The following is a 15,584-nucleotide window of genomic DNA, read 5'->3' on the forward strand; positions in this document are numbered from 1 at the left end:
TAACACTATAATAGAAGCTATAGAGGAAAGCCAGAAGATACACTGGCAAAAGAAATCATATAATGAAGGAATGTCTCTAAACACAAGCATTAATGGAAGAGAGGAGAAAAAAAAGTAATAGAAGAAAAGAACGTCATGATCTTAAAAAATATAAATAAAAAAATAAAAAATTAAAGGATAAATATGGAAATATCGTCACCAACAGAGATGAATTAAGTTAATAAAAGATTTCTATACAGAATTATACAGAAGTCAACGAAATCATTAAAAGAAACTAACTGAAAAATTGGAAAACGCAGAAAAAGAAAAAGTTGGGTTAGGTTAGGTTAGGTATCGCAAACGTTTTCTGAATCCAAATTAGATATTCGACATGTCTTCTTTACTACAGCGTTTGGCATTTGGTGAATTTTGAATAGTTATAAATTGGAATATAAGGCAATTTTGCGATTCTAAACAGGTTCTAACGAGCTATCGAGGAAAAACGTAATCAGAGCAAGTCTTTTGACCTTCTTTGAGTATAGGGTGTCTATGTAAATATAGCCCATCAATTTTATATCATGTACTGGAAGATTAAATTGTATATTTCTTATATAACACTTTATAGTAAATAATAACCTATATAATTAATTTTTAGTTCTTTCATCTGGAAATAGCGAATCTCCTTCACCACCCTCAACGAGCACCGAAATTTTGACTCCGAAAAGCTTGTTTATGAATGCAACAAAAGCTGTACAGAAAACTGATAACGATCTCGGGGATATCTGCGGAGCAAATTTTTGTCCCGGTTACGCTTCTGCCGAAGCCGTTCCAAATCTGGCTCCACCACCTGCTTATAAAATCAATCTGATCGCAGCGATTTACTTCTTTTGTATGGTGGCTGCTGTCCTCATTGTTACTTTTGGAGTCGACAAAATGTCAAGGTAAAGATAATAATAAAAGTAAACAAGATTTGAGTAATTAATGATGTTTCAATGAAAGTATGAATATGACAAATTTTAAAATATAGATAAGAGTCGAGTCTAGCTTATTGTACATCTTCCATTTCTTTATGATACCCATTCTAGTATTCTTGAACTTTGTACCAGCTTATAAAAGTCTAGTGAATGGGTACCGTATATTTTAAGTGTCATTTAAGTGTTTTCCTCATACGATATAATGACTCTTATTCATTTTTGATATGACTAATTTAGATTCTCTGCTACAGAGTTTCCAGCTTGTTTTCATGAATCAGCCTCATTGTATGAACAATTTTTCTCAAGTAGTCTCTCAGTTGCTCTGAGAGCTTCGCAGAATGAGTTTCCACCTGAATTCTTAATTTGGTCAGACCATCTAGTTGGTCATTGTCCTCTTGATATTCTCCTTAGAACGTTTCCAAAAACAATTAATCTGCAGAAACTATCGTCACCTGTGCAACTTGGCATATGACGAGATTGTGAGCCAACAATATGGAGAGGGTGTAACCCCTTTAGCATTTGCGGACGACCTCGCTATGCTGGTAGTGGCGCGGGACAGGGAGGACCTTATCTTTGGTGCACAGCGTAAATGCAACCAAGTCGAGGAATGGATGAAAATGCATGAGCTAGAACTGGCTGCGGGTAAGACCGAGGCTATAATTCTCAAGAGACCAAGGAAAAGGAACGGGATAACATTTGAATGTGCAGGAAAGAGAGTGGTTCCAAAGAAATGTGTGAGATATTTAGGGGTGACTCTGAGTCAAAACGGAAAGTGGGGGGAGCACGTAAAAGCGGTGACTCAAACAGCTGTGGTGAGATTCGCCGCATTGGGAGGGATCATGCCCAACATCGAAGGGCCCAAAACTGAGAGGAGGAGGGCCCTTCATTCTGTTGTGCAATCGATCGTCCTCTACGCTGCGCCTGTCTGGTGTTCTGCAGTTTTAACAAAGGCGTACAGGAAGCAGCTCATCCGAGCAGATAGGAAGAGTCTATTGAGGGTGGCGTGTGCAGTGCATACAGAACAGTCTCTGCTGAGGCGTTAGGAGTTATCACCGTGTAGAAAGGAAGGAAAGAAGAAGAATATACGAGAGAAGAAATTAAGACATATCAATGAAAGTTTAAAAAAAGAAGAAAGGGAGGGTCCATAATGGTATGGCAAGAGGAATGGGACGAGATGAAAAGAAGATGGATGGATTGCGAGCACCGGCGTTTGGATTACATGCTGACGCAGATGCTCACAGGACATGGTTGCTTCAGGGCATACCTTTACAGATTTGGAAAAACAGAAAATGACAAATGCCTGTATTGTGAAACATCGCAGACTGTCTCACATACTCTATTGGTATGCGATAGATCGATAGGTGAGAGGAGCCTGTTTGAGAGAGAGAGAGAGCTAGGAAGTAGGGTGCAATCAGTCACGCAACTGGTGGAGGAGATGCTTACGTCATCAGATGGAGAGCAGTTTAGAGATATGTGAGGAGGACATTGGAAAGAAAGGAACAAAAAGAAAGGCAACCCGAAGAGAGGCAGAGTAACCAGGACCAAGCAAGAAGATAAGGAAGAATGAGAAGGGGTCATATTAAACATAAACATTAAGGAGAGGAACATAGAGGGAGAAAAGACGTCCGCGGTAGTGTAGTAAGTAGGTCTCTGGCATTGACGGCGATGGTGTCCGAACAACTCTAGCGTGCGGCCTCGGATATCATCGTGGCCACGCTGGAGGAGTCCTGTAGAACCGTCTTCCAACCTGTATAAGGAGGGTGGAAGACGGTTCTGCCCACCTTCTAGGACCGAGGTATGTTTCGAACATTTGGACCATCCCTCCTCATAAAAAAAAACTTAGGTGCTTTCGTATTCAACTCTTCACAGGAGATTAAACATTGCTTGCTCATTTGCTGCTACAAGTGAAGCACACTTTCGTTGTCGTATATTCAAAATTTCTACTTTAAACAAAAGTAATAAAATATTGTGCAATAATATACGAGTAGAAATATTTACAACTAGTTTACTTGCCACCGTATTACACGTAGCCTAATAAAGCCTTTTGGCTTCATCAGATACAGATTATTGCCTACAGACGAAATCAGACAGATTGATATATTGATATATTGATGCTTTTATACGAAAGAATATGTTCTATAGAACAGTTCTATCGTAATGCGTAACAATAATTTATAAATAAGAAAGTTATATCTATTTTGCGGAATTATCGGAGCATATCTTAAACTTTCAGATGTTAATTATTATGTGAAAGTTTTCTTAAACATTTAATTAGAACTCCCAAAGAATCACTTTATACATTGCCAAACAAAAAATACACAAAACAGCAACAATACCAAACCAAAACAAAAATTATCACTGTTCTTGCACGGAAGAAACTATGAATAAAAAATTCTTTTATAGTACAATTACTATGTTAATGGAAATAAGCCAGAATTGAAGTTTAAATTCAGTTTATTGACGTTTCAATTTCACTTCGGAAATCGTTATCAAAATAAATATAAAATAAATTATCGTATTTTGATAACGATTTCCGAAGTGAAAATTGAAACGTCAATAAACTGAATTGAAACTTCAATTCTGGCTTATTCCTATAAAAATAGTAATAACTTTAAGATGCCATAAGCAAATAGTTTTAGAACTTTTGTAATATGTAATGAGCTGATTTCTTGACTAATCTGTATCAACATTTTAGATACCGAAAGGGAAGAAAAATTGCCGAAAACAAAATTACTGGATGGAATCTTCTTATTGTTACCTTAAAACACGCCAAGAAACCTCTTCAATTATTGATGTTGCCCATAACAATGTTGATTGGCGCGGAACAAGCGTTTCTGGCTGCAGAATTCACTTCGGTAAGTAAAGTTTAATACAAGTTTATGAAATTACGGATATTTACGATTTAAAAGTAGAACTTTTTAATTTATCAAGTTAGAGTGTCTATTGTAGCGTAAAACAGTTAACAAGTTAATAAGTTAACAAGTTAACTTGACAATGACAAGTGCGACCTTGCCGAAACGTTGTCAAAATAATGATTTTTATCAAAACCAAAGTTATTCAACGCGGAGTTAAACCCGGAAAACTACACAAAGCACATATAACTCCCGCGGAAATTTCAAGTGTAACATGGTTGCAAACCTTGTTTTATTAATTGTTTACAAAGGCTGAAAAAGAATATCAGAATTTCGAGTCCCGCCCTGGCAAGGTATGGTTAAGTTGTACTGATATTGTACTCCTAGTTTTTAATAAAAACTAGTGGTTTTATTAAATAGTTTTTTAAAATTAAAGTGTTTATCTACTATAGTTTATTTTTATGAACGAGAGAGTAATTAGCATAATTTTAACTGGTAGCTCCGACCACTCCATGGTCGTGCTCAAGATTAATTGAAAAATTACTTTGAATAATTGTAAAAAATAAATGAATTATTTCAGTGTTATAAAGTGTTATGTGTATGTAAACAAAAGTGACCTCTTTTATCACACACTATATTAGAACTGACTGGCCTACATTAAAAAGGATTTTAAAAAATTCACATTTTTTTTTACTTTTTAAATATTACAAAAGAGAAAAAGAGTTTTTAAAACCGTCTAAGGTATGTTAAATAGATGAATAAAAATATTAATATAAAACTTACAGCTACTTGTTACAAATCCAAATCAGATTCAGAAGATGAACTTTCAAAACCAAGATTTATAATAACTGGCTCGATCATTTTATCAGTAATATTGTCCAGCTTCCACATTTTTTCCTCTTCTTAAATAGTGTGATTTACTGCCTTTTCCCAGTTTTCAGGTTTTACATTATTTACGGCCTCCAAAAACAACTGTTTAACATCATGAATTTTAAAAGTGGTATTTTTTCTTGAAACTTCACTCTTTATCTGTTAATTCACAATGATATGGTGGGGATCTAAGTACTGTCATTCCACGATTTTTGGCAATTTCATCAATTTCGTATTTTTTAAATTTTTCTTTATGAAGGGCACACAACGAATAAAGTTCCTTTCTTATAGATCCGGGATGGTACGTAATATTTTTTGAACTCAGCCAATTCTGCAAGTCTTTTTTTAACCACTTGCTTGTGGGCAGTCCTTCTATAAGTCTGGAGTGATAACTTGCATTATCCATTACTATTACACAGTTCTTAGGAAGAAGATCTATCATTTGTTCGAACCATTCTTGAAAGACATCAGCCTTCATGTCTTCATGGTAGTCACCGGTACGAGTTGATTCAAAAGTTAATAAACCACCTTCAACAAAACCGTCTGAACTGCCAATGTGTACTATTATCAGCCTGCGTCCCTTTCCTGATGGTGGGTTTAAACCAGTAGATAAGTTATTTACAAAAGCGTGCCTTTGACTTGTAACAGTTTCATCCTGCCAAAATTTATTTGGTGTATGACCCTTGTTGATCCATGTTTCATCAAGATAAAATATTTTTCTTTTTTGGTTTCTCATTTCCTTTATGGTTCTTAGAAAATGTCTTCTCCATATGACAATATTGCTTCTTTCTAATAAAATAGACTTTCTGGGATTCTTTTTCCAGCGGAAGCATATTTCTTTTAAAAGTTTCCATAACGTACTTCGACTCATTTCTGGGTAATCCTTATCATCTCGAACTGAGATAAGAACTTTATCCAATGTTGGAAATTCTTGTCTAAAGAAGAATTCATGCACTTTCCGTCGAAGTCCTTCTTTAAAATGATATTCTATTTGAAATTTTGGTTTCCCTGGAGCATTACGTGGCATTTGAAAACTACCACATTTCTCTCATTTAATAACTCTGTAAATCGTAGATTTGCCAACACCAAGTGGACTGCTAACTAACTCAACGGTCTCATCAACACTTTCACATAAACGTTTGTCTGTAAATGATTTAAAACAATTAAATATTAATGTATTTTCATTAACTGTTAGAGGACCAATTTTTCGGCGTTTACACGGCACTTCCAAATTTTCCATAACACTAGTATACACAATAAACTGCACCTTGCAACTGAAGTACCTACTTTTAGTGAACTGTTAAGAATTTTGAATACGCCACTTGGACCTTCCTATATACAAAATGAAAAAACCCACTATCACATTTTCTGTGGAATAAGTTTAGAAGGTAATTATCTAGTCAATTACTGTCGTAGATTCGTGGAATTAAAGAATTAAATGTTTGATTGTTGAAACCCTTACTTCGTGGAATGCATTCATTTCAGATAAAATAAAACGTTTTATTTTATCTAAAGAATTAAACTTTATTTTGCAAATAGGCAAAGAATTAAACTTTATTTTGCAAATAGATAAAATAAAACGTTTTATTTTATCTAAAGAATTAAACTTTATTTTGCAAATAGGTAGGTACTTATTAAACTTTTATTGGTTATATATAACCAATAAAATAAACATCTTACATTTCTTGCAAATTCATTAGTACCTGTTAACCTCCATCACTCCGACACTGGCAACCTTATTTAGGGATTAGTAACCCTCACAACTATTGTATTCTATTCTGCTCCAACCTTTATACCTGGTGGTCATACTCAATTTAAAATTGTTTTCCTATATACTTCTGTGAACTTGTTGACAAATATCTGTTTTTCATTGAGTCACCCGTATCAACAGTTTAGGGATTTGCATACATAATTTATTGTTTTATTACTCTCTCATACATAAAAATACACTATAGATACTACTACGTAAGTCATCTGTACGTAATTATTATTTTATTATTGTGAAAATGACTTCACACAGCTTAAAATGACTTCACACAATGTAAACACACCTTCCGATCTAACCAGTCCAGTAAATCAACGTTCGAATATCTCAAATAGTTATGCATCAGCCGCTTCACATTCTTTTCCGAGTAAGATCCAAGCAATTGTATTTAGTTGTATCGATAATGCCAAACTACAGGATTATCTCATTCCTTTGGGCACAATCATCAACCCAAAAAATATTATTTTTTCATCTAGATTATCTCATAATAGAATCTGCATGTATTTGGCAAACAAAACCGTAGTAGATAACTTCATGACACAACATGACTCTATAGAAGTACTCGACGAAGTAGCAATAGCACGAAGACTTGTCTCTCCAGCAGAAAGACTAGTCTTGTCTGGAGTCTGCCCGTCAATTCCTCATCAAGTATTAATTGAAGAATTACAGAATATCGGTTTAAAGCGTATTTCCCCAATAACATTTTTGAAAATTAGCTCGACTCTTCCCGAATATAGTCACATATTGTGCTTTCGAAGGCAAGTTTATATAAGCCCTATAACATCACTAATTCCAGATTCTATTCTCATAAATTTTGACCAAACACCTTACCGTATATATTTGTGACAAGATACACTCACCTGCTTTATTTGCAAAAATACAGGACACATATCATCCCAATGCAATAACAGTTCAGTAACGGAATCAACTCATATTGAGTCAAACAATGAAGTACCAAATCAAACAGCTTCAACAAGTATAGTACACAAGGTACCAAATACCCAGCAGTCATCAAGTTATCCATTATCAAATCCGAGCATATTACCTACACCTACAAATCTCCATGACAAAGAAATTACTAATACTCCTACTCATAGCAACACTTTCAATCAACCTCATTCAGCGGCAATACCGGCTTCACAAACTTCGAAAGCAATATCCTCCAATCTATCAGCTCCTTTTTCATTAGATGCAACTGCAGAAAATTCTAATAAAACTGATACATCACCACACTCTTCTGAAATAACCGTTTTAACCAATCTTACAAATAAAACTTCAAGCTCGACTTCTGTCACTACCAATGAGTCTGCTCCAGCACTTCCAAATGTAATAAAGCCACAGCATCTAAGTGAAAACTATAATAGCAATTGCGAAAACGCAAGATCTTTCATAAAACGCAGTATTGGTGAGATCGACACGCCTCCTTCAGACTCAGCAATTTCATCAGAAAATCTGTTTGCAAAACCCAAACCCTCTAAACCAAAAAAACCGCGCTCAGCTAAAGTCCCATCTACACGGGAAACTCTTGAAAATTTCATTGATAATCGTACCCCACCATTCATTTTAAATTACCACCAATTGTCCTTACTGATTGATAATGTCCAAGGCTCCCCCGACACTATTAGCGTCGTTAAAGAATTTACAACTGATATGGCTGGTTTACTCCATCTTTTACAAAGCAGCTATCAATTCTGTAGACAATTGTTCAGTATCATCTAACTCCGAATCTGTTAACAACATTCAACTCGATACTTCAATGGAACATTGATGGATTTTTTCATCGTCTCCCTATGCTACAGCATCTTTTATCTGAATATGCCACATACCGTGCTGAGAAACTTCTTAACGGGCTTACACTCACTGATCATACAAGCCCTGATCATAACAGATTCCCTCTCTAAACTCATTAAAACACATTTTTCCGAAACATCCTTTTGAAAAGTTGCTAAAATACCAGCTTTCCCAAACTCAAGAACATGGAAAAAGCGTCCAATTTTTATGGGTTCCCTCACACGTGGGAATAACAGGAAATGAAGAAGCTGACAGGACTGCTCGAGAGTGATTTGTCGAGCCGATAGACAAGTGTGTTTCCAGTGACTTCAAAGCTTATTTTAAAAATAATGTGTTGTGTTTGTGGCGAAATGAGTGATCTCAAACTAATTCCAATCTAAATAAAATCAAAAATATTTTGTCTCAGTGGCTTCCATCGTCGCGCAATAGACGAGAACAAATTGCGGTTGCGCGTTTAAGTCTAGGACATACCAGATTAACGCTCTCCTACCTTTTCACAAAGAAAAATCCACCTATATGTGATCAGTGTAACGTCCGATTAATAGTCGAATACTGACTTTGTAGTAAATGTCACCAAGAAAGACAGCGCTACAAGATCCCAAACGCTCTACAACAGGCTTTAGGTCAAAACTGTTCCTGTGACAATATAGTGAATTATCTCAGATCCATAAACATTTTGTACAATCTGTAGGTGTTTAACTTTGTTATTTATATTTTGTTCCATCGCTAATGAACTTTTGGTGGATGTGACATCTTTTTCTAATAAAAAAAATATCAGAATTTCAGTACCTACATAAAAGAAAAAGACATAACACTAATGAGTAAAAAAGGAGCAGTTCATTACATATAACTAAAAAAGTTTTACGATAAAAACGTCCTTTTATATAGGCCACTTACAAAACATCAAGAGAGTTCTCTAGAACGCAGTCAGGGAAGACCTGGAGAAGATGGAAGTAAGGCCATGGGAAATAATAGCACAGGATCGGAATCAATGGAAGGCAATAGTAAACGCGGCAAAAACTCACGAAGAGTTGTAAAAGCCAATGATGATGATGATGAAGAGAGTTCTCTAGCCTCTATAATTAATAGACATCAATACAATTCTTGCTGGTGAGATCAATCGGCGGTAACGAAGTTCTCGTAATTTTTGGAATTCTATTAGTAAGGGCGCTTAGCTATAATTTGGTACTGTCCATTTCAATTTATTTTGCGCTGTGATTTAAATTTATCTTTATTTTATTATTTGAACTTATTTTTCATAATAAGTGTTTCTTTTTATTATTGTAGGCATTCGTATCCTGCGGTTGGGGAATCAGCAACATCGGCTTCGTGATGATTTGCTTTGGAGCCTGCAACGGAATCGCGTCCATCTGCTCAGGAAGTATAGTGAAAATAACCGGCAGGAGACCGCTCATCGCTTTTGCTTTTGTTCTACACTTAGCCCTTTTAATCACACTTCTGTGCTGGAGACCGGGTTCCCACAATAACTGGATTTATTTTGTGGTTTCTGGTCTTTGGGGAGTCTGTGATGCCCTGTGGTTAGTACAAATTAACTGTAAGTATTCAAATATAGATATGGAATTCTATATAAAACTAATGTATTGCTTGGTTAAACTCAAACATTTGATTTATAATTCGTCATAAAAAAACAGACAAACGACTCATCTTTGTACGATTAATTTTGTCTTATTTATATTTATTGCTAGCCCTACAACTTTAGAACGTATTGGATTTCCGGATCAAAGGATTAAACATATACAATGCTAGTCAAAAGTCCGTCCTCCACCTCGTATCTTTTGAACGGTTATACGTATATTGGTGAAATTTGGTGAAATTTGGAGGGAGGTAATAAACAAACGTAGGCTTCTTAAAACTCCTATGCGAAACGGATGACCACTTCCTCGATTTTCTGACAGGCCTTTTTAACACCTTTTACGACAAAGGGGAGATTCCGGAGGAATGGCTTCGATCGACCTTTGTAGCCATACCTAAAACACCAAGTGCAAAACACTGTAATCAACACCGCTTAATAAGCTTGATAAATCACATTACCAAAGTTTTCACCAAAATCATACACAATAGAATATATAACAAATGCGAAGCAAATATATCGGAGTCACAGTTCGGATTCCGAAGCGCATTGGGCACAAGAGAGGCGATCTTCAGTCTGCAAGTTTTAATTCAAAGATGCAGAGACATGCACAAGGACGTCCACTTGTGCTTCATCGACTTCTCCAAGGCGTTTGACAAGGTCAAACATGATAAACTCATGGAAATGCTCAGGAAGATGCATATTGATGGCAAGGATCTGCGCATAATAACCAGTCTCTATTGGAACCAAAGTGCCGAGATAAAGATGGGCAACTTACACAGTGGGAAGATAGATATTAAAAAGGGTGTACGACAGGGATGCGTCCTCTCGCCGCTCCTGTTCAATATATACTCTGAACAAATCTTCAGAGAAGCACTGGGAGAAGTTTCGGAGGGTATCAAAGTAAACGGAGAGGTAATCAATAATATTAGATATGCTGACGACACAGTTATTATCGCAAATGACTGCAACGAGCTTCAAAGACTCATGCAAAGCATACACACAGCAAGTCAAGAATATGGTTTAGAACTCAATACAACCAAAACTAAATGCATGCTCATCAGCAGAACACAACAACCTCCGATGCAATTGACATTAAACAACCGAAAAATAGAACAAGTGGAGACATACACATACCTTGGAACCACAGTCAACACAAAATGGGACCAGTCAACAGAAATAAGATCACGAATTGAAAAAGCGCGAAACGCGTTCAACAATATGAAAAAGTGGTTCACAAGCAAAATCTCAATGGAACTAAAATTAAGACTGGTCAAGTGTTATGTCTTCCCGGTCTTGTTCTATGGAGCAGAGGCATGGACCACAACGGAAGCCACCCTGAAGAAACTAGAATCCTTTGAGCTGTGGATATATCGCCGTATTCTTCGGATATCCTGGACAGACCACATCACTAACGTGGAAGTAATGCAGAGAATAGGCAAAAGCAAAGAAATAATATTCACCGTAAAGAAACGGAAGCTTGAGTACTTCGGACATGTCATGAGGCATACTAAGTACCGGCTGCTACAGTTAATAGTCCAAGGAAGAATCGACAGTAGGAGGGGACCGGGAAGAAGACGACACTCATGGATGCATAACCTGCGACAATGGTTCGGACTAACATCGACCGAACTGTTCAAAGGTGCCGTAAACAAAGTCAAAATAGCCTTGTTAATAGCCAACGTCCGAAACGGATAGGGCAAAGGAAGAAGAAGGCTTCTTAACTAGTCATAACAAGTGACGTAATAGTTACAGATGGCATTACAGCGACAGATAATTTTTAATAGGACCTTATGGCAAGTGATCCCTCGTTTGAAAAGTATTGAAAATACCTATTCAACCATACTAATTTTATATTTGAATGTAAGCTCATTTTGATGAATAAAAATTGTGCACCAATTTTCAGATAATGATCCCTACCGAAGACTAGAATTCTGTGAAAATATGTATGTCCAATAAAATTAACCAACAGCCCGATTATATAAAAACAATTTGTTTTTGTGACGAAAGTACTTTTTATCTCAATGGAAATGTTAACACACACAATGTGAGGTATTGGAGGGACACAAATCCTCACGTCTTTCGTGAAACATACTCAATTTCCAAAAAAAAAAAATAAACGTTTGGGCAGGTATTTTGAGAAACCACATAGTTGGGCCTGTTTTTCTCAATACTAGTTTAACACCGGTGAAGTGTTTCTGAAGATGTTACAAAATGCAATTGAACCGTTAATACTTGAGATTCTAGAGGATAATCCAGATGAATTCGGCAACTTGGAAATAAAGTTTCAACAAGATGGTACTCTTGCTCACCATTATGGTGCAGTAAGACGTTACCTAGATGAGGAATATCGTGGTAGATGGATTGGACGACGAGGTACGATAGAATGGCCAGCTCGCTTACCGGACCTCACACCATTGGATTTTTTTCTGTGGGGATACTTAAAATTTAAAGTTTAAGCTACAGCACCCGACAATATTAACATTTTAAAACAACGAATTGTTGAAGAATGTAGGGCAATTTCTCCCGACACATTTAAACGAGTACGGCAAGAGTTTTGAAATAGGATGCACTACTATCGGGAAGTAGATGGAGCACATTTTAAACACTTACTATAAGAACCGATTGTTAAATATTTATTAATTAAATGAGAAGCTACAATTTTAGTATTTATTTAATTTATTCATCAAAATGAGCTTAAACTCAAACAAAATTATTATGACTGAATAGATATTTTCAATACCTTTCAAACGAGGTATCACTTGCCATAAGGTCGCATTTAAAATTATCTGTCACAGTGGCGCTGTAACGTCATCTGTCACTATTTTGTCACCCGTTATGACTAGTTGAGAATCCTACGTCTGTTTATTACCTTTATCCAAATTTCACTATTATAACAATAATTGTTTAAAAGATACGAGGGGGGAACGGACTTTTGACTAGTACTGTATAAGACATATATACAGTACATGTCGTATAATTGTTTCGGATAAATAAACTAAGACTTTAACGCCCTATTTTGTTCATTCTCATTTCTTATCTTCAAATAGTAAACACGGAAAACAGTAAAGAATAGCACACCCACACAACCAGTAAATTTTTTCATAACTCTCCATTTTAAATAATCGTTTCTAAGCTCGACTTCTGGATTTTGTTACATGCATAATTAACAAATTTAATTTAGGACAACCGGCACTTTATAATTTTTCTTCTAACGGCCGGTTTCAAAAAGTAAAGTTACCTTGCGGTAACCCTGAAATATAGGACGGCCAGTTTCACAATCTACACAAACTCCAACAAACTAAAACTAATAGAACTGATAAAAGAATCTCTAAAAGTAGAAAGTAGAATCCGGATACAAAATGAATTAACGGAAACAATAGATGTGAAAAAGGGACTACGCCAGGGAGACGCTCTATCATGCATCTGGTTCAACATCGTACTCGAGAAAATACTGAGGGACACAACAGTCAATACACGAGGAACAATCATTAATAAAAGCGTGCAAATACTAACATTTGCAGATGATGTTGACATAATCGCAAGATCAAGAAGAGAAATAATAGAGGCATACAACCAAATAGAACGAGCTGCACAAAATAGTGGTCTTAAAATCAATCAGACCAAAACAAAATATATGCAGGTAAGTAAAAACGCAGAAATAAGGCAGCCACAAAATATAACAATAGGAGAATACAACATAGAGGGATTAAAAAACTTTATATACTTGGGATCCCTAGTCACGTCTGATAATAACGTTACGGAGGAAGTGAAGAGGCGAATATTTATTGCAAATAAATGTTACCATGGCTTAATTAGACACCTAAGATCAGATAACGTCGCAAGAAAGACAAAATGCCAAATATATAAAACCCTAATAAGACCGGTACTCACATATGGCTCAGAAACCTGGACACTCACTAAAAGAGACGAAACGTTGTTAGCCACCTTCGAAAGAAAAATCTTGCGACACATATATAAGGGCACAAAAGAAAACGGAATATGGCGAAGACGATACAACTCTGAACTATACAAATTATACCAGGATGCGGATATTATAACATTCATTAAAATAGGACGGCTGCGTTGGATAGGACATGTAGAAAGAATGGAAGAAGGTGAAATACCAAACAAAATATTCAAACAGATGCCAGTAGGAAAAAGAACAAGAGGAAGACCGAAACTGAGATACTTAGAACAAATAGAAAATGATATAACAACCTTAAAAATAAAAAACTGGAGAAAAAAAAGCACGAAACAGATCAGAATGGAGAAGAATCCTGGAACAGGCCAAGACCCAAAAAGGATTGTCGAGCCAGTGATGATGATGAGTTTCACAATCAGTGGTTAACCCTAGGGGTTAAGTAACCTTTACCCCTAGTTTTAATTGACAGATACCGTTTCACATTCACAGATTCGGTTTAGGGTCACTTAACATTAGGTTTCGTTTTATTTTTCTTATGTTGGTAGGAAATTATGATCAATAATCAGATTTTTATGGAATATTGTCAGTAAATATTATCATCATATTATCACATTAGATCGAAAACAATATACAAATATTATTCTCATTTTCAAGTTCTGTTCTAGTGTGGTAGTTTGTTCTAATTAGTGGTTGTTTGTTCTTCCAAGTTAAAATTAAAATTATAAAATGGAACCCACAAAAATGTTCAGGAGATCTATCTTTAGAGATGTATCTTCAATTTGCTCCAAAATATTTTCAACTGTGTTCTTTGAGAATCTAAACCGACAGAAAAAATCTTCATGGTCTAGTTCGTCAAAATGATTTGTTCTTTGCCTAATGATTCTTGGTCTGCCAGCTTCCTCGTCACTGCTGAAAGTATTTAGGTACATCATATAAATCCATATCTGATTAATTAATAAGTTACGTGTCTGTCTACACTCTGTCAATGTCAACAAAACGAAATTCGAAATTAGGTTAGGATATCCTGGTCAAGCTCTAAACCACCGCTTTTACTTTGGGTTAAAAATTTTGTAGGTTAACCACAACCCAAGCTGTTGACCTTATATTGTGAATATACTTGTAATGCTTCCATTAATGTTTTATTTATTTTTGCAGCCTACAGCGGAATTCTATTTCCCGGCGAAGAAGAAGCTGCCTTCAGCAACTTCCGTCTATGGGAGTCTACAGGCTCAGTCATAACATACATCTACAGTCCTTTTTTGTGCGTACGAGTTAAAATATATCTCCTCATGGGACTACTGGTTGTTGGAGTTTTAGGATACACAGCTGTTGAATATACGCAGAGTAAAAATAATAGACAACTTAATCTGGATGAAGATCCTAAGAAGCAATTTGAGATGATTGACACACAAATACGATCTAGAGAAGTTGCCGATTAAAAGAATATACTTAGTTTTTGAGTTTTTTTTAAACGTGTAAAAAGTGTATTACTGCCTAATTTTATAGGTATTTTTAATTTTTGGAGCTTTATTTTTTATTTTTTATAACTTAAAATTATAAATATAAAACAAAAATATTAGTTTTATTTATATAGCAGACACTGTATTAAAGAAATTGAAAATACGCCTTAGGATGTTTTATTTTTTTGCATAAAAACGGTGCACCGTATGAAAAAACAGTAAGAAAAATGTTTTGTTACAAATTAAACGAGGAATTAAAAAATGATTTTTAATTTGAAATATCTTAGTGGCGTTTCATTTTTTTTATGAATATAAAATTCTTAACCGTATGTCAAAAATGCCCAATAACTACCTCTTAAAACTCAAGAAATTTCATT

General features: G+C 35.5%; 1 protein-coding gene across 2 annotated transcripts in view; it reads left to right on the forward strand.

The window, feature by feature from the left end:
- LOC140451477 (UNC93-like protein) overlaps positions 1-15,278 on the forward strand; it is a 44,921-nt gene extending 29,643 nt beyond the window's left edge. For both annotated transcript variants that reach the window (XM_072545299.1, XM_072545300.1), the window contains exons 4-7: positions 635-920; positions 3,649-3,808; positions 9,519-9,786; positions 14,903-15,278. In XM_072545299.1, coding sequence (XP_072401400.1) covers positions 635-920; positions 3,649-3,808; positions 9,519-9,786; positions 14,903-15,186 — 998 coding nt within the window. In that variant the 3' untranslated portion in view covers positions 15,187-15,278. The remainder of the gene's footprint in view (positions 1-634; positions 921-3,648; positions 3,809-9,518; positions 9,787-14,902) is intronic.
- The last annotated feature ends 306 nt before the right edge of the window (positions 15,279-15,584 follow it).

The sequence above is a fragment of the Diabrotica undecimpunctata genome, chromosome 9 (assembly GCF_040954645.1).
Source record: "Diabrotica undecimpunctata isolate CICGRU chromosome 9, icDiaUnde3, whole genome shotgun sequence".
In the NCBI taxonomy this organism is placed as follows: domain Eukaryota; kingdom Metazoa; phylum Arthropoda; class Insecta; order Coleoptera; family Chrysomelidae; genus Diabrotica; species Diabrotica undecimpunctata.